This window comes from Aotus nancymaae, unplaced genomic scaffold (assembly GCF_030222135.1).
Source record: "Aotus nancymaae isolate 86718 unplaced genomic scaffold, 86718_ANA_hifiasm-v0.15.2.pri h1tg000010l, whole genome shotgun sequence".
NCBI lineage: Eukaryota > Metazoa > Chordata > Mammalia > Primates > Aotidae > Aotus > Aotus nancymaae.
The window spans coordinates 17,321,563-17,339,487 of record NW_026988421.1 but is presented as its reverse complement, the minus strand read 5'-3'; the positions used below and the strand labels follow the sequence as shown (position 1 = coordinate 17,339,487).

The 17,925-nt window shown below is 47.7% G+C and overlaps 1 protein-coding gene across 2 annotated transcripts in view; it reads left to right on the top strand.

Annotated features, from left to right (window-relative positions):
- HABP2 (hyaluronan binding protein 2) overlaps positions 1-17,925 on the top strand; it is a 40,578-nt gene that overhangs the window by 837 nt on the left and 21,816 nt on the right. For both annotated transcript variants that reach the window (XM_012448015.3, XM_064373841.1), the window contains exon 2: positions 13,607-13,643. In XM_012448015.3, coding sequence (XP_012303438.2) covers positions 13,607-13,643 — 37 coding nt within the window. The remainder of the gene's footprint in view (positions 1-13,606; positions 13,644-17,925) is intronic.

Below are 17,925 nucleotides of genomic sequence, written 5' to 3'. Positions count from 1 at the left end.
GCGTGCTGTTGTGGTCTGAGAGTGTCGGATCTCTGTGGGCACGTGAAAGACAGCCTTGCACAGAAGTAGAGTCTCCTGGGAGTTCTGTGCTGGTTGTGGTCTGAGGCATAAATGTGGGCTTTGGAGCCAGGGTTCGAATCTTAGCTTTGCCACATTCTAGCTGTGGAATGATAGGCAAGGAACATAATCTCTCTGAGCCTCAGTGTTCTCTTCTGCGAATCAAGCGCTAATCTCTCATAGATCTGGGGAGGGCCACAGTTAAATGAAGTCATGCATGTGACTTGCAAGCAAGTGTGAGCTCTCCTCCCTTAAAAGGTTAAGAATGAATGCAACTTCTCTAAAAATCAGAATGCTCCCCTTCATTGGGGAGGAGTGGTAGACAGTGGGTTATGAAATAACAGTCATAACCTCTTATCTTATGAAGTACCTTTGCATTTTCTTCTCCATTTCACTCCATAGAGCATGTCCCAAAGGGAGCAGATTAAGTGACAGGTTTTCCGATTAGCATGTTTTTAAAACAATAGCTTCTCCTTTCTTTTCCGTAAACTGTGCTGGGAAGCCTATCTTAGCTCTGTATTGAGTTGCCAAGTGACTCACTTCTGATAGTGTTTTCTTTTCAAATCATGACTTGTGTGTGTGTGTGTGGCTGTAATTACAAATTGTTGTCAAGCCCCTATATCATTTGATGGCTTGTTGGGTGTCTGAGGCCAAGACACAGCAGAAATACCACAGGTCTAGAGAAAGGCAGGAGAAATCATCAGCGGCCCACACAGGGCCCAGAGAACATACCAGTCGGAAAGAATTAGATCCTAAACTTTGCAGGCAAGGAGAAACATTGACACAGTCTGTTTGAAGTTCACAAAAGGATAATGGTCCCGAAAAATCCCTTTTTTGCAAACCCCAGTGAATTTTTAGGGTTAGCGATGAAATTATAAGTCAATAATGGATAAAAGAGAAAATATGAGAGTTAGCCTTCAGGCAATGAGCTTAGTCAATTCCGAAGAGAGGATTCGGGGCTTTGGAATGTTTTCTTACCCCAGATGTGTGCCAGACAGGTGGTCAGGAAGGCGGCTTGTGTTCCACAGGCCGTCACACGGACATCAGGGGAAAGTGGCCAAGTCGTTCAGATGCTTTGGAGAGTTTGGGGCATCACGGGGGGTGAAGAAGCCACATAGCCAGCTGGGCTGGGTGGCCTCTCCAGCCCCACACAGCTAAAAGTCATAACTAACTGCTACCATTTAATGAGGAGTCCTGAGCACTGGGCCCTGAACTTTCCATGAATTGGTTTCTCTCTGGAAGGACCCTAAGAAGTAAGTCTAACCATGTTCCCATTTTACAGAAACAAGGCTGGGAAACTGGGCGGGCCCCAAGTCATATAGCTGATGAGTAGCAGGGCTGAGCTCTAGATGAGTGACTGGTTTCATGTGGCCAAAGTCTCCTGTCTGGGGCCCTGGGTGAGGATGAGATTTCTTTGGTTTGTGCACCTTCAGGAGCATGGCCCTTCTTGTAGGGAAAGGAGGCTCTTAGACTAGGCACATGTTTGCTGGGTGGAGTGTAATGGACTCCACGTATCTTTGAAACTCTAAAGAAAGGCAGCTATGGCTGGGTGCAGTAGCTCACGCCTGTAATCCCAGTATTTTGGAAGGTGGAGTCATGTGAATCACCAGGTCAAGAGTTCAAGACCAGCCTGGCCAACATGGTGAAACTCCGTCTCTACTAAAAAAATACAAAAAATTAGCTGGGTGTAGTGGCAGGTGCCTGTAATCCCAGCTACTTGGGAGGCTGAGGCACGAGAATCGCTTGAACCCAGGAGGCGAAGGTTGCAGTGAGCTGAGATTGCGCCACTGAACTCCACCCCAGGTGACAGAGTGAGACTCCATCTCAAAAAAAAAAAAAAGGCAGCTATAAGATCTGAGATCACTATTCACTGGAAAGATGCCCAGGTACTCTCCCCTGAGTTCAGATCATGTAGCACATGAGGACTCTTCTTTGGGATCATCCATCATGGAGATTTTTATTCCGATATCCACTAGCCCAAGAGATATGGGTCGAGAATCATTGCCGTGAACTCCAGGACATCACTCATCGTGCCTTCTTGTCCTCGTCAAGATTTGGTTTTTCTAACCCATCAGTTTTGAGCACCTGTCCAGCACAGCCTGGTATCATTATCCCCGCTTTAGGGATGAGCTACAAACCCAGAGATGTTAAACTGACTTTCCGGCCAGGATTGGGGCCAGGTCTGTCTGACTCCACGTTCATCACAGGAGGTCTGCTTAACTGTAAGAAAGGCAGGGACTGTCTTAGAAATCTCTTCTTGCTGGGATTCTTAGAGTGATCTGGGGCCCAGCTGGGCTCAGTAATAATGGAATTTGATCTCTCCAAATTTGATCTCTCCAGAGGACAATGTTTGTCAAGCCTGCCTGCTTACCTCAGCCCATCCCTAGAAAGGAGGAAAGGCAATGGCTTCTCCCCTCCCTCGCAAAGGAGGTGCCTTCAATTAAAACCATGTTTACATTTCTGGGCTTTGAAAACCCTAGAACTCTAGAATCTTCCCGGGTATAGAGCCACAAAAACGTTTGCATAGGTTAGAAGTTGCAGAGGCAGCTTGAATTCTACTATGCTCATAGCTCAAATTCAATTTGGTGCATAGAAGATTGGCTTGAAGAGTATTTTTAGTTTAATTGCTTAGCTACATTTGAAAATCAGAACACAGAACATTTCTCATAAATATTCCCAGCTTTTCTTGAAAATCAGACACGTGAGTAGCATTGGGCTCACATTCTTGGCTAGCACCACGGGAAGGGGTAGACACTGCTGCTGTTATTAGCAGAAGTTTGAGGCCAGCCGTAGTGGCTCATGCCTGTAATCCCAGCACTTTGGGAGGCCAAGATGGGAGGATTGCTAGAAGCCAGGAGTTTGAGACTAGCCACATAGCAAGACCTGTCTCTACCAATTTTTTTTTTAATTAGGCAGGTGTAGTGGTACATGTCTGTAGTCCCAGCTACTTGGGAGGCTGAGGCAGAAGCATCACTTGAGCCCAGGAGGTGGCGACGACAGTGAGTGAAAAAAGTACCACTGCATCCTGCCTTGGCAACAGAGCAAGACTCCATCTCAAAAAAGAGTTTAAAAAAAAAAGAAGAGCAGCTTGAGTTTCCCAGATCCTACTAGTCCCCCCCCCACCGCCGCCCCTCTCTCTCTCTCTCTCTCTCTCTCTCTTTATTTATTTGTAGAGACTAGTTTTCGCTATCTTACACAGGCTGATATTGAACTCCTGGACTTAAGTGATGCTCTTGCCTTGGCCTCCCAGAGTGCTGGGATGATAGGTGTGAGACTTCATGCCTGGCCCCCATACTCTCTAGAACCCTTCCTCTTGGCCAATGTGCATTGTCTGCCTGGTTCTGCCTTAGTGCACTTGTCTGGTTATTGCTTATATTGACTTATCGGAGCCAGTCTGAGATGGGCAAGTGACCAGGTTCAGCATCCGATTAATTGAAGCACCCACACCTGCATGGGCTCCAGGACCAAACAAGGCCTTGGACAGGAAGATAGGAGCCACTTTTTTCAAAGCCTCCAGAATGCCAGAGTCTCTTTCAGGCCTAGGAGAGACTGAAGAGACATTCCTCCCTCTTACTGCCATCTACACAGTCTTAGGGAAAGCAGAGGGACTGAATTTCACTGCAAATTCTTATATATATATTTTTAACTGATCCGAAGCACAAGTCCAACTCATCACCTTTAGCGGTGTACACTGGTATTAAGGGAAGTGAGGTCGCGGAAATCACATGTGTATATAGACACGGGTATATTTATATTTTAAATTCATTAGAGTTTCCCAAATGCAAGAGCAATTCTGCTGTCACAGAGAAACAGCATGGCAGAATATTCGGCAGCCAGGATTTTAAATAAAACATGCTTTTGCTTCATAATTAATATAACAAGGTTTCCTGGCTTAGGACTTGGCAATGATCCCAGGAAAAATGGAGGAGGGGAGGGGTTGGTGCGCCTGTGACCCGCAAACAAGTTCCAGGAAAAGTTGATGCTGCGTGAGCTCTCCTTAGTCAGCCCTTCCGGCACGGGTGCACTCCAAGAAAACAAAACAAACTCATTGACAATAGTGGCTAATTATAATAGTAGTAGTAAGAGTAATCGTAATAACAAATAGCAGCAGCAACCATTTATTGTCTTTACGTATACCAGATGAGGCATGCTTTATGTTTATTATCTCACTTAAGCTTCCCCCAAACCCTGTGAGGTAGGGACCCATGTCATTCTCATTTCACAGACAAGAACCGAGCATAGAGCAGTTAAACCATCTACCCAAGATGACACCTCTGGGAGGTTACAGCTCCCGGACTCAAGGTCTGCTCAATGCCAAGTTCTATACTCATGAGCACTGTGGTTGAGATCATCACGCCTGGCACTGCCTGAAGACAAACAAGACCGTTCTGTGTGGTATCAAAGATGTCAAACTGGGCAGCAGCCTGACTCTAGCTTCCAGCAGAAAACAACACCACTCCCACCTGACCCGAAGGCTCCTTCAATAGCCCCAAAGCTTTGCTTTCTGACACCACAAGGATTGAGTCTTGCCAGATAGCTAACCAGTTCATCGGTGTTTTCAAAACTTCCGGTCGTGAATGAATCCATCTCTTCAGAATTCTGCCAAAGCCCAAATAAGTTTCTTAACACTTTTGTTAAAGACTCACCTTTTCTCTACCAAAATTGATTTAGTTCTAAAGGAAATTGTCATTAGTACAAAGAAAGCGAAGTGATGTCATTGAATTCTAGCTGGCTGCTGACATGCTAAAACTCTGAGACTGAAGCTCTGAGTCCTTAGAGGGAAGATCAGCAGGAGGCAGAGGATAGAGACACCAGCGCCCCCCAGTCCTTTTCCCTGGTGGGACTGGAAGGCTTGACAATCAACATGAGAAAATAAAGACTTTCTCACACTGTGTTTTCTGTTTTACTCTAATGCTGTTATTTCACGTCCTGGCTAGGCACCACTTCAATCAACTCAGGTACCGCTAGTGGTTCAGGTCTGATGCCTTGGAAAGCACAGGTGCGAGCTTCGGCAGAGGTGGTGCTGACTCCCAGCAGGAGGTGGAGGGGTCACCTTCCTGAAGCCCTGCGATACTTGTTGGGGATGACTCACCAAGAAGGGAAACGTGGAGATTTGTGCCCATGTGGCAGGCCCCACAATCAGCTGCACTTGGTTTTGTCTACTTGCTTGTCTTTTTTTTTTTTTTTTTTTTGAGATAAAGTCTTTCTCTGTTGCCCAGGCTGGAGTGCAATGGCATGATCTTGGCTCAGTGCAACCTCTGCCTCCCAGGCTCAAGCGATTCTGCTGCCTCAGCCTCCCGAGTAGCTGGGAACCTGTCAGGCGCCTGCCACCACACTTGGTTAATTTTCGAATTTTTAGTAGAGATGGGGTTTCACCATGTTGGCCAGGCCAGCCTCAAACTCCTCACCTCAAATGATCCACCTTCCTTGGCCTCCCAAAGTGCTGGGATTACAGGCGTGAGCCATTGTGCCCGGCCTTCGCTTACCTATAAAAGGGCTTCCCAGAGCATTATCATATCCAGAATTTTTACCCAGTCCCTTTGTCTTGGATGGCCTCACTCCCTAACCTTCAAAGCTCCCCTCCACCATCTATTTGCCCCAAGCCCCTGGGATGAGCCATTTGTACAGATATTTCTCACCACGTGCTCACCTGCAGAGTAATCATTGCAAATGCCATACTCCTCCCGAGCAGCCAAAGTTCCTTGAATAAAACTTTGGCATTGGGCAAGGGAAGTCTTACTTTTATCATTGGGGAAACTGAGGCACAGACCCACTCAACAACTTGAACAGGAACAAAGATAGGTCCTGAGTCCCCTCTGCCAGAAGCTTCACACCCAAGAGAGCTTGGTATAACTGAAGTGTGGCAGAGGGCAGAGTCACCCGGGCACTGTGTTCCCGGCCCACCTCAGACCCATGGATGCACAACCTCTGCGGGTGGGCCCCAGAGATCTGCATTTTTATCAAGCTTCCCAGACAATTCTTATGCACATTGAGGTTTAGGAACCAATGTCTTTAAAATGGAAATTCCCAGGGTGCACAAATGAGACTCTTCCCTTTCTGCCCCTTGCCCCGTCCCATCTCTGCCTACCACTGTCACAGGAAGCTGCAGCTCAACCCTTAACTGGGCAGAGTCTGAGTGGCTAGCTCTGGGCTTTAGAGCCAGGAAGCTGCACAGAGTCCCTCTGAGTCAGGCACAGGTGATTGGTATCAGAGCCGGGAGACCGCGCTTGAGTCCCTCCCCTGCCCCAGTGCGTCCACGTCCTTACACAAGCCACTTCACCATGCTGGGCCTCAGCTTCCTCCTCTGCAGATGAAGGGTCCAAGCCAGTTCCTCTCTATGGTGGCTCCTGGCTCATCACTGTGGTCCAGTGAACAGCTTCACCCAGGTGTGCAGGGAGGAAACCACCCACAGGCACTGCTGGCCACCGCCTTCTCCTTCGGCCTCCACGTTTCCCTGTGACAGTCTTTGTCCCCTTGCCCTGAGCTTCAGGTGAAAGCAAAGCTGCAGTGAACCTGCCCGTCTTGAGACGGCATTGAGCAGCATGTGCAAAACTAAGAAGGGCAAGATTCCTGCGTCGAGGGAGGGTCGGAGTGGCGTCACTTCACACCTATTAGGGTGGCTATCGTTTGAAAGAATGGGAAATAACAAGTGTGTGTGAGAATGTGGAGAAATTGGAACCCTCAGGCCTTGCTGGTAGGAATGTAAAATGAGGCAGCCATTGTGGAAAACAGTATAGCGGTTCCTGACAAAGTCAAACGCAGAACTACCGTAGGACCCAGCAATTCCGCATCTAAGTATATATCTAAAAGAACTGAAAGCAGAGACTTGAACAGAAACCTGTATACCGATGTTCATTTCCGGTATTATTCACAATAGCCAAAAGGTGTAAATAACCCATGTCTGTCAAGAGATGAAGGCATGCCCAACATGCGATTAGATAGATAGAAACAATGGAATACTATTTAGCTATAAAAAGGAAGGAAAGTTCGATACATGCTACGTGGAAGACCCTGGAAACATGATGCGTAGTGAAATAAAGGCAGTCCCAGAAGGACAAATACTGTAGGATTCCGCTTACATGAGGTACCCAGAATTGCCGAATGCACAGGGACAAAAAGCAGGACAGAGGTTAGCAGGGCTGAGGGAGAAGAGGACAGAGGCGTTCCTGTTCAATGAGCACAGTCTATGCTGCGGATGATGAGAAAGTTTGGGGTGTAGAGAGTGTGATGGGTACACAGCATTGTGAGTGTCATTAGTGTCACTGAATGGTACACTTACAAATGGTCACAGCGATGAATGCAATGTTCTGTATGTTTTACCACTATTTTCAAATAAAAGGACTGAGTGGCTTGGCACAACTGCTCACCTTGGTGTCTTCTAGGATAAAATTGGTTAGACAGAAAATCAGGGAGGGGCAGAGAGAGAAGGAGCCCGTGTTTCTGAGTCCTACTGATTTACAGTGTGATTTCCTTGGGAGTGGGGAGCATATAGGTCTGGTCTATTTTGTCGTTATCTTTAATCCAGTGATGATTTCAACTCAGGCTGAAATGACATCGCTTATCTTTGCAGCAGGAGCCAGAGCAGAACAACGTGAGGCACACTTGGCCTGGACACTGGCAGCCCCTGCCCTCTGCCACCTCCACTACTCGCTGTGGCCTTGAGCTCTTTGCCCAGCGGTGGGACTGGCCCTGCTGAACTGTGCACACTTGTCCCCATCCACCTCCCAGCCCAGCGGTTGCAGCCTCAACTACAGCCATGCTGCAGAAGTCTCTCCTCCCCAGCTGCCCTTGGGAGTAACGCAATCCCTCCCTGGTGGTTGGCAACACGTGGTCTACCGCCAGGTATAGGGTAGAACCTTCAAGGATGGTGTGATTAGAGTCTCAGCCTTTTACCCAGCAAGCAGAAAATGTCTCCACTCTTAGTTCATTCTGAGCTGAGCCTCTGTCCCGGAAAGACAAATCTAGCCCCATCTCCCCCGTCACTGCCTCCCAATCCCTCCTAATCCCTCTGAGAACATTTTCCATCAACAAATTCCTGGAACACATCAACTCAGACTTTTAGGCTTTTTGTTTTGTCTTCCAGAAGTTTTGGAATTCTGGAAGGCAGAGGAAGAAACTTAGTTGAAATAATCACTGGATTAATGGATTAAAGATAGGACAAAATAGATTACATCGATGTGCACCCCACCCTCAAGGAGATTACACTATAAATCAGTGAGACTCGGAGACACAGGATCCTTTTCTCCCTGCCTTCCTCCCTAACCAACCTTAACCTGGAGGACACCAGACTTTGAGACTCTGGTGGCTTAGGGAGTTTAACATTGTTGAGGGCCTGCTCCTAACCTTCAGAAGGTCAGTGTCCTGAGCCAGGGATCCACTGGGAAAGGCAAAGTGTGGAGTAGATGAAGCAGTAGCTGGATCTAGAATGGTCTTTCTAAATGTACTGCAAAGCAGCTACCTTTCCATCTGCAGAAGCAGCAGCGTCCACCCTCTCAGAGAAGATGGCTCAGCTGGGACCACATGCTGTTTCAGCCCTGTTGAAACTAGGAATGGACGTGTTGGGAGAAGTGTGCTGTGGCTTGCATGGCTCTTGATCTGGGTGGAGATGTTAGTTAAGATGTGTTTACCACATTATGCTGGCTGAGGCTCTGTCTGACTTTTGTACTTTCTCTAGCTGTCACTGGGGTAAAGTAGGCACTCTCTGTAGGCTGCCAGGCCTAGGCCAGTTCGGATAAGCATTTTTTTTTTTTCTTTTTTTTGAGACAGAGTCTCACTCTGTCACCGAGGCTGGAGTGCAGTGGTGCAATCTCAGCTCACTGCAGCCTTCACCTCCCAGGTTCAAGCGATTCTTGTGCCTCAGCCACCTGAGTAGCTGGGATTACAGGCACCTGTCACCACGCCCAGCTAATTTTTGTATTTTTAGTAGAGACGGTATTTCACCGTGTTGGCCAACCTGGTCTCCAACTCCTGGCCTCAAGTGATCTGCCCACCTCGGCCTCCCAAAGTGTTGGGATTACAGGCACGAGCCTCCGCACCCAGCCCACAGATAGGTCTTTTTATAAAGCGTTTCAGGAACAGTGCCCCTGCTATTTGAACCTAGCTCAACACCTGCCTCTCTTCAGGTTAGGCGGCTTGTGTGTTGCCTTCTCCTCCATCCTCGCTTTATTACTGCTTGCCTGTGCCAGCTTCCTGGTCCCTCGTGGCAATAGTGACCAAGAGCAAGGACTCTGACGTGAGACTGATGCGTTCCTGTCCTGCTCCAGCATTTCCTAGTTATTTTAGACAACTTAATATCTGAAAACCTCACTTCTAAAGTAGACGTAATCATAATACCTAAATTATGAAGTACTGGGTGCAACAAACGAGACAAAATGCACGTATGATATTTAGCACAGTTGTCCACACATTTTCAGCTCTGAGGGGATGTGAACTGAGATCACAGTTTTCTCCTTTCCACTCATCTCTTCCTCCTACTCTTGCATCGATCTTTCTCTTTGGGTGTGCAAGTCCCAGGAGTAAGGTTTCTTCTATCATTTCCTTGTTTCTGGGGGAAGAGTTCATGGAATGATGGGGTGAAAGGAGGCAAATACTGTGTCCGTCTTTCCCACCTGCCATCCTCCAAGTGAGTTTCGGGGATCCAGATGCAGGTATAAGTAACCCACGATCAGCCTGGTTTTTGGTCCCCAGATATCCAGCCTGGCACTGGGACTACCAGTTTCCACGTTGCACCACGGCCCCTCTCTGTGGGTGGACACTGTGAGTCACAAAATGAGTGACTTGCTTCAGATCCCGGCAACCCCCTGACAGGCAGCCTAAACTGCACATCAGCTTCAGGCTCCCTGAGACCCCAGACCGGGATTCTCGGCTTGCTTTTTGTTTGGTTTCCCTCTGAGCGCCAGCTCCTAGGAAGGGCACGTCTGCCACCTGCTGGCTGTAAGCAGCATGGCACCCGGCTGTCCCGAGCCAGGATGTGCAGTGCTGGCCCAGGCCCAGGTCCTGGAGGGCCCTTCCATGCTGGGCCCTAAGGAAAGATGTCCCCCAAAGTCTTCTGCCCACTTCTAAGGGCATGACCCACCCTGTTCAGCTCAAAGAAAAGAATTCATAGGGAATCTCCTCAGGACTGGGTGGAGACAGGTCTGGACAAATAAGCCCTGTCCTGAGGACGACTCAGTGGAGGGAAGGCAAGGCAGGGAGCAAGGACCAGGAGTAAGGCCTGGTTGACTGGTGGTGATGAGGGAGAGACTGAAGGAGGGGTAACCTTTGTCCTTGAGGTCTTACTGCATTAGTCCGTTCTCACACTGCTAATAAAGACATACCCGAGACTTGGTAATTTTTAAAGAAAAAGAGGTTTAATAGACTCACAGTTCCACATGGCTGGGGAGGCCTCACAATCATGGCAGAAGGTGAAAGGCACATCTCACATGGTGGCAGGCAACACAGTGTGTGCAGGGGAGCTGCCCTTTATTAAACTATCAGATCTCGTGAGATTTACTCACTATCATGAGAACAGCACGGGAAAGACACGCCCCCATGATTCAATTACCTTCCACAGGGTCCCTCCCATGACACATGGGAATTATGGGAGCTACAGTTCAAGATGGGATTTGGGTGGGGACACAGCCAAACCATATTGGGGTCCCCTCATGGCATCTTTCTGGCATTCACCCCCAGAGGTGCTCATTTCTGGCATTCCTTGTTCAAGTGCCCTAGGCCCAGGAGCACCCCTAAGGCCTGAGATGACTTCCTCTGCCAGGCCTCCCCACTACTAATCCCCACCATCATCCCCCAAACAGAACACCGATCACATCTCACTGCTTGCAGAAACAGCGGTTGTGGGGAGGTAGCCAGGAGGCGATTAGACAGAGGCACATTCCCAGATGACAAATGGCCTCTCTTCCTTTCTTTGCGTTCCTTTCCCCTCACCAACATGTTATTTTGTCATTTTTCAAACCTACAGAAAAGTGGGAAGAATAATGCAATGAATATTCTTCCTCCAGATAAATGCCACAATTGTTAACATCTTGTCATAGTTGTCGTGGCTCTCATTCTCCCGTGTGTGTGTGTGTGTGTGTGTGTGTGTGAGCGTAGTTGTTTTGTCTGTTTGTTTGCTGAATCATTTGCAAGTAAATTGTGGATATCACTCTAAATACCTCACCATGTGTCTCTTAAGAATAAGTACATTTTCCTACAGAACTACAGTACCATTGTTTACTCTCAAGAAAGTCAACATTGACACAGTAATACTGTCTAATATGTCTATATTCAAATTTTCCACTTGTTTCAGTGTCTGAGTCCATTTTGTGCTTCTACAAAGGACTACCGAAGGCTGGGTGATTTATTTTTCAAAAAAGAGGTTTATTTGGCTTGCATTTCAGAGGGCTGGAAAGTCCAGGATTGGGCAGCTGCTTCTGGCAAGGGCCTCAAGCTGCCTCCACTCATGGCAGAAGCGAAAGGGGAGCCAGTGTGCAGAGATCATATGGCAAGAGGGAAGGAAAGAAGAAGGGGTGGAGGTGCCAGGCTCTTTTTAACAACTGGCTCCTAGGAACTAGTAAAGTGAAAACTTGCTTACCCTGAGTGAGAGCAGGAATCCATTCATAATGGATCTACCCCCATGACCCAAACTTCTCCCATTAGGCCCCACCTCCAACATTGGGGATCAAATTTCAACATGAAGTTTGGAGAGGACAAATATCCAAGCCACCACAAATCACAGCATGCAATGTTCTTTATGCCATTGTTTTTAAATCCGGGCTCCAATTAAGAGTCACACACTGCGTTTCGTTACCATATCCCTTAATAAAAATACAGTCCTCCCATCTTTTTTTTGCCTTTTATGGTGTTGGCATTTTTTTCTGGAGGCTAGGCTGGGTGTTTTGTGGAATGCCTTGCAATTTGAATGACACAATTTAGATCTGCCATGTTCCTCATGAGTAAATTCAGGGCAAGCAATTTTGCCAAGAATACCGTCTGTTGATGTTGTACGTCCTCAGTACATCACATCTGGATGCATCCTTTCTTTTTATTTTTCTTTCCTAATTTATCATCTGCCTACTTCCCAAAATCATGTAAGGAAGCCTACGGTAAAACAGAAAATTACAAATTCTGTTGAGGGTAGAAGCAGCGAATATACCAAACTGCCTAGCTTGATGTATCTCATTGATCTCAGCTTTCTGGCAGCCAAGACCCAAAGGGAAAGCTGTCTAGTGGTAGAACTCTCATTTCTTTATATCAGGGTTCAGCAAACTTTGTAAAGTGTCAGATAGTAAATATTTGGGGTTATGCTTTCTCTGTACAAAAAGCAGCCATAAACAAACAGGTATGGTTGTTTTCCAATAAAACTTTATTTACAAAAACATAACTGCTAGGCTTGGCCCAAGGGCCTTTGTTTGCTGACCCCTGATTAAAGTGAAGGAGCGTACTCCAGGTATTAAATGAGTAAGACTTTATTTTTCTGGTTCAATACTGCATGTTAACGGAACTGTTTATATTATTATTTATTCACAAAAACTTTTTGAGGCTAATGCCATTTTCGGCCTTAGCCCACCTGCACCCAGGTGAAACAATAAAAAAAAGTTTTTTTGAGGAGCCATGTGCCAAACTCTATGCTAGGTTTTGGGTAATACATCAATGACAAAACAGACAAGATCCCTGCCTTTCTTTCTGGAGGACAGAGTCTGACATAAGAGACAGGTGACACGTAAATAAATAAATAGAAAGCTACGCACTGCGATAAGGTTCACGGAGGGAATAAACGGGTGTAGTGACCAAACAATGAGATGGGGAAATCTCATATTGATGGGATACTTCAGGGAAGATGGCATTTAAACTGAGACCTAGTGAAGGTCACGGGGGAGGGCTTCTAGTTGCCAAAGCCCTGAGGTGGGAAGAATTTAGCTTGTGCCATTTTGAAGTCAGGTGTGGCTGAAGCTTAGTAAGGGGCAATGGGACGGAGGAGTATGGGAGGAGGCTTGTAGGTCATGGCAGGTGTTTGCATTTTATTCTAAGAACAATGGGAAGCCACTGGAGAGTGTTAAGCGTCTGTCCATCCCCAACCCCCAGGAACTGTCACCTGAAGAAATCACCTAGATTTTAGCATTAATTCCTAATCCTACCACAGCTGTGTGATTTCCGAGTCCAGGTTTTCTCGTCTCTAAACAAGGCTGATGCTAGTCTCATTGTAGGGTTGTTAGAAGCGTGAAATGCAGCAATGTGTGATCAGGCAGGGAGTAGATGAAACTCACTGCAACTGACGAGCGTGCCAGTACCTGGGCAGCCGTGTTCCAAGGCAAGGACAGGTGCAGACAAGTGAAACGACACCCCTGCTGTGGAGAAGGACAATGCTGCCGTGCTCAGCGGGCACAGGCCAGTGGTGGTGGGGTATCTTCAAAGAGACCCCATCCCCCTCCCTCCAACCTCCATCCCAGTCACAACCATTGGAAAGCACGCAGTGCACCTGCACCCCATAGGATCCCCTCTGGCTGACAGCTAAGGGGGGCACCCGGCCAAGACCCATCTCAACCCTGATCTGCTGTGTTGTTTTATTTTTCAGTCCTCCCTGATGTCTTTATTCGATGCTCTGGACCCAGGTGAGTGTGCTGATCTCCCTGGGGCCTCCCACCAATCCCAGGCTGGTTCTGGGCTGGAAACAAGGAGGCCTAAGTATGGAAGGGTTGGAGGGACCTCAGGTTTCAACTGGTTCCAAGGTGTCACAGGCACCTTTGAGAGCTTGCCTTCAAAATGTGTACACCCACAATACATTACATAATTTTGAGTTTTCCATGGACACCGCTGAGCCCAGGCTCAGGATCCCAAGGGAAATACTGCCTATGTCATTAAAACCCTTGCTTTTATAATGAAATGGAGGCCCAGAAAGGGGAAGCAACTTTCTCCTGGCCACACAGCGAATTGGAGGCTGAGATGAAGTGAAAGGCTGAGGCAGAGCGAGGGTGAGATGGAACGATGCCTGACTGCAGGCAGGCCAGCCCTGTGCCACATTCATCCACTCCACGTCCTTCTGTGGGAGGGCAGCCTCCAGGCTGAGCTGCCCTGGTGATACAATCCCACCAGCACCTCCACCATTGTCCCCTCTGCCTGAATGGTTTGCTTCCTCACCCTCAATGCGTCTACCACCCAGTGGGTCCTGTATCTTCACACAGGCTCTCTGTCTCACAGACTCTCTCTCTCACCATTTCCTTTTCCTGTGTCCTCGGCCTGGTGCTCACAGTGGTGCCCAGGCTAAGCAGGGCCACCTCTTCCACATCATCCACTCCTGGTCCTCTGGCTCTGGGTTCAAGTCTCCCTTTGGTGCTCTGAGCCCCAGGGGAGAAAATCCTACTCATTACTCCATCCGGCCAGAGGCCAGCATCCCCACTGGTAGAGATCTGGGCTGCTCACCCACAGAGCGCCATAGCCAGGCAGACAACACGTGGAGCCTGTGGTCACATCTGAACCTTGAATCGAGGATTTATTTGAAACAAAGATGGCAGTAACTGGGCCAAATTCAGTTTGACAGTCAATATTCTCCAGCAGCAGAGCCCTGGTTGGGCAGAAACATAAGGCCAGGTCTTCATTCCACCCCATGTGCTCAAAGAATATTTGTGGAGTTGAAGAGAAATGTATATGAGCATGGTGTGTGGGTTTTTGAGAAAAATCTGTGTCTTTCCACACACAAAGGATATTATTCAATGACTCAGTTCAGTTCCTCTGAAGATGCATTTTTCAGAGAGCTATCCCCTAGCTGATGGCCACACCACCACCCACACGTGGAGTCCAGGGAGGGGCTGCGGCCAAGGGGCTGGAAAGGTGGCCTCTTCCCTAGCCTTGAGCACGAATTGTTCAGGCACCACCGAAGGGGGTCCTTGGGTCTGAGTGTTAGAGATATGGGGCTGTGGAAGCTATGGGGTGACACAGTGGAAGAAAAAAGTACAGAAGACTCAAGGGCCCTTGACTTCACTGCCAGCTGCCAGAAAGTTGTAAGAGACATCTTCAGTGAGTTCATAGCATCCTGGAATTCTGCAGTGAACAACTGAGCAACGGTAAGCAGCGGGCCTACTGAACAGAGATCGTGGAAAGGGAGCGGAGTTAGCCTGTATGCCCAAAGATTTATAGCTTTCATTAAACAGATTGGGAGCTACAGGGTCAGATTTGATCTGCAAACAGGAAGAACTTTCTCACCATCAGAGTTGTCCAAAAATCTGAATGGGCCATTGAGCTCTCAGGAGGTAATGAGTTTCCCATCATGGAGGCTTTTTAAGCACAGGCTGAAAAACCACTTATAGGGAGTGAAGAGTATTGAATTAAACTCTCAAGAAACTGGCTGCTACGAGAACTCTGCCAACGGCTTCAGACAGTTTGGTGTATACATGAAGGGACCCTGAAGCAGACTGCTCCTGGGATCCAGAGTCCAGCTCTTGGTGTTGCAGCCTCCAGGGACTAGGCTGAGACGTAGAGGTTGGGCCTTTTTTGGCAAAGAGAAGATTCAGTTTAGAAACATCCCTTTTCAGTGTCTGACTTAACCTCTCACAGGGGTTTCGCTTTGATGGTGTTTGTCAGCTCCCTGCTGGCTCTAGACAACAGTGTGGCGAAGGAGACACCGTGCTCATGCTCATGGGCAAGCTGCTTCTTTGGTTGGTCTTCCTGGAGACAGGACATGGTGAGGGCCTTGCCGGAGCAGAAGGTGCCCAGTCCACAGTCCCCAATGGGTGGCAAAGGAGGTAGCCAGCAAACAGCACAGACTCTGCCCATCTCCCCAAAGCAGGTGCCACGACAGCCAGCAGGCCTCTGGAAATGCCTCTTCAAAGCTGGTTTGGCTCTGCCCAGCAACGCAGGCTGAGCCCATCCATCAGCTGTCCTACTGCCTGCCAGCGAGAGTCTCTGCTGGGCTTGCCCCGCCAGCCAGATTGGAAGCGTCAAATGCAGGCCGACAGGGCTGGGGTTTGGGGGAGGCCCTCGGAGGAGCCGTCTGTGCCACAGTGATGGATGACGCCAACAGGGACGACATTCCGGGGATTTTGATTCCGTTCCACACATCTGGCAAGCTCCTTAACCAGAGCAGCTGCAAAGCCCCCATCACAGGAACTCTGTGCGTTTTCCGAGAGACCCTGAACGTGGACCGAGTTAATCCTGGTCAAGGGACCCGGAGCACGTGCTTAAGAATGTTTCCCAACGCATGTTGCTTCCTGAAAGCTAAAACCCACGGAGTTTCATGAAACCTGAACCTATAAGAGGTTCCAGGATCGTAAAAAGGCAAATAAGTCTTGGAGTTAGGTAGGCCTGGTTTATGATGTCATCTCCTTGGCCTTCATTTTTCCTTAGCTGCAGAAGAGGAATAATAGTAGAATAGGAATAATAATACCATAGGAATAATATGACATAGGGTTATTTTAAGGTGAAGTATGATTGTTTATTTAATTTAGTGTCTAATACATAGAAAATACTCAGTATATTATTTAGTTTAGTGTCTGATACATAGAAAATACTCAATACATTATAACCTATTATTAGGATGATTTGGGTTAACTCAGGATACTCTCACCATCCTTCCTGATAATTTCTAGAAACAGACTCTGAAAACTAGACAAACCCTCAAGAATTTCTTTTTATTCCTGATATAAAATGCTCAAACAGCTGCCCATTTCTTTCCCAAAGCTCCTCCCTTTTCTGTAGCCTAGAGAAAGTCACAAATAATCTGTGTTTAACCCTCAACTGTTTTTCTGCAATCTACCAGTGGAACCAGATTATGTCAAGCTGCTGTGCCCCTCTACCCAAGAAAATATGTGGATGATTTTCTAGATTTCTACAGAGCTCATCAGGCATTTTCTTGGCCAAGTACATTTGACCCATTTCTCATATAGTTTCTTACTGAAATTCCCTATTTGCTCTGCTTTAAGCAGACATCTTTTTTTTTTTTTTTTTTTTTCCAACAAAGCTGCATGCTAGCCAATCAGAAGGCAGAAGGGCTTGGCCACTAAGGGAAAAATAAATCTGTCCATCACATACATTAGCTACATGTAGGGCTTTGTGCCGGGCACTCCGGGATTAAAAGAGGAATAGAAATGGCCCTTGCTTAAGAAACTATCTAGTTGGAGGAAACAAATAAGATAGACCAAATACGCAAGACAGAGATGCCAGCTTTGACACTTAAAACTCTCCAGCCAACTAGGCCATGGAGGAATTCTCTTGTGGCAAAAATTCTTATCCTATTGGCAATCTAATATCAATCAAGCCCTGTGTGTCAGTTTGTTTTTGTTGCATAAAACACTACCCTAAACTTAGTGGCTTAAACCACTGACCATGTATTTAGGTCATGATTCTTAGGGTTGACAATTTCGGCTCCGTTCAGCTGGGCAATTCTTCTGGCCTGCATCAGGCTCAGTTGATCCTAACTGGGCTTGCTCATGTGTCTGCAGCAGCTGGCAGATTGGCTGGCATCTCATCTTGCTGAATATTGGCTGGTCTTTCTTATATGTCCAAGGCTTTGGCTAGGACCACTAGGCCAGCCGTTGCCCACATGTTCTCGTATGCTCTTGCAGAATAGGCCATACTGTTCACATGGCAGTCACAGGGGTCCAGGAGTGGGAGAGACAGAGAGAGGTGAGAGAGAACAAGACTTCTTGAGGCCCAGACTCTGAGCTGGCACACCAACCTTCCATCACACATGCAATTGGCCAAAGCACGTCCTAAGGCCAACCCAGACCCAAGGAGCAGGGAAACTGACTCCATCTCTTGGTGGGAGAAGCCAAAAAGTCACGTTGCAAAGGGTGTGAGTTCAGGGAGGGGTGGAGAATCAAGGGCTATTTTTGTCATCAGATTGTCTCATACCAAAGCAGAATTTGACTGTGGAACTTGAGGCCACCAGGCCTAGACTTT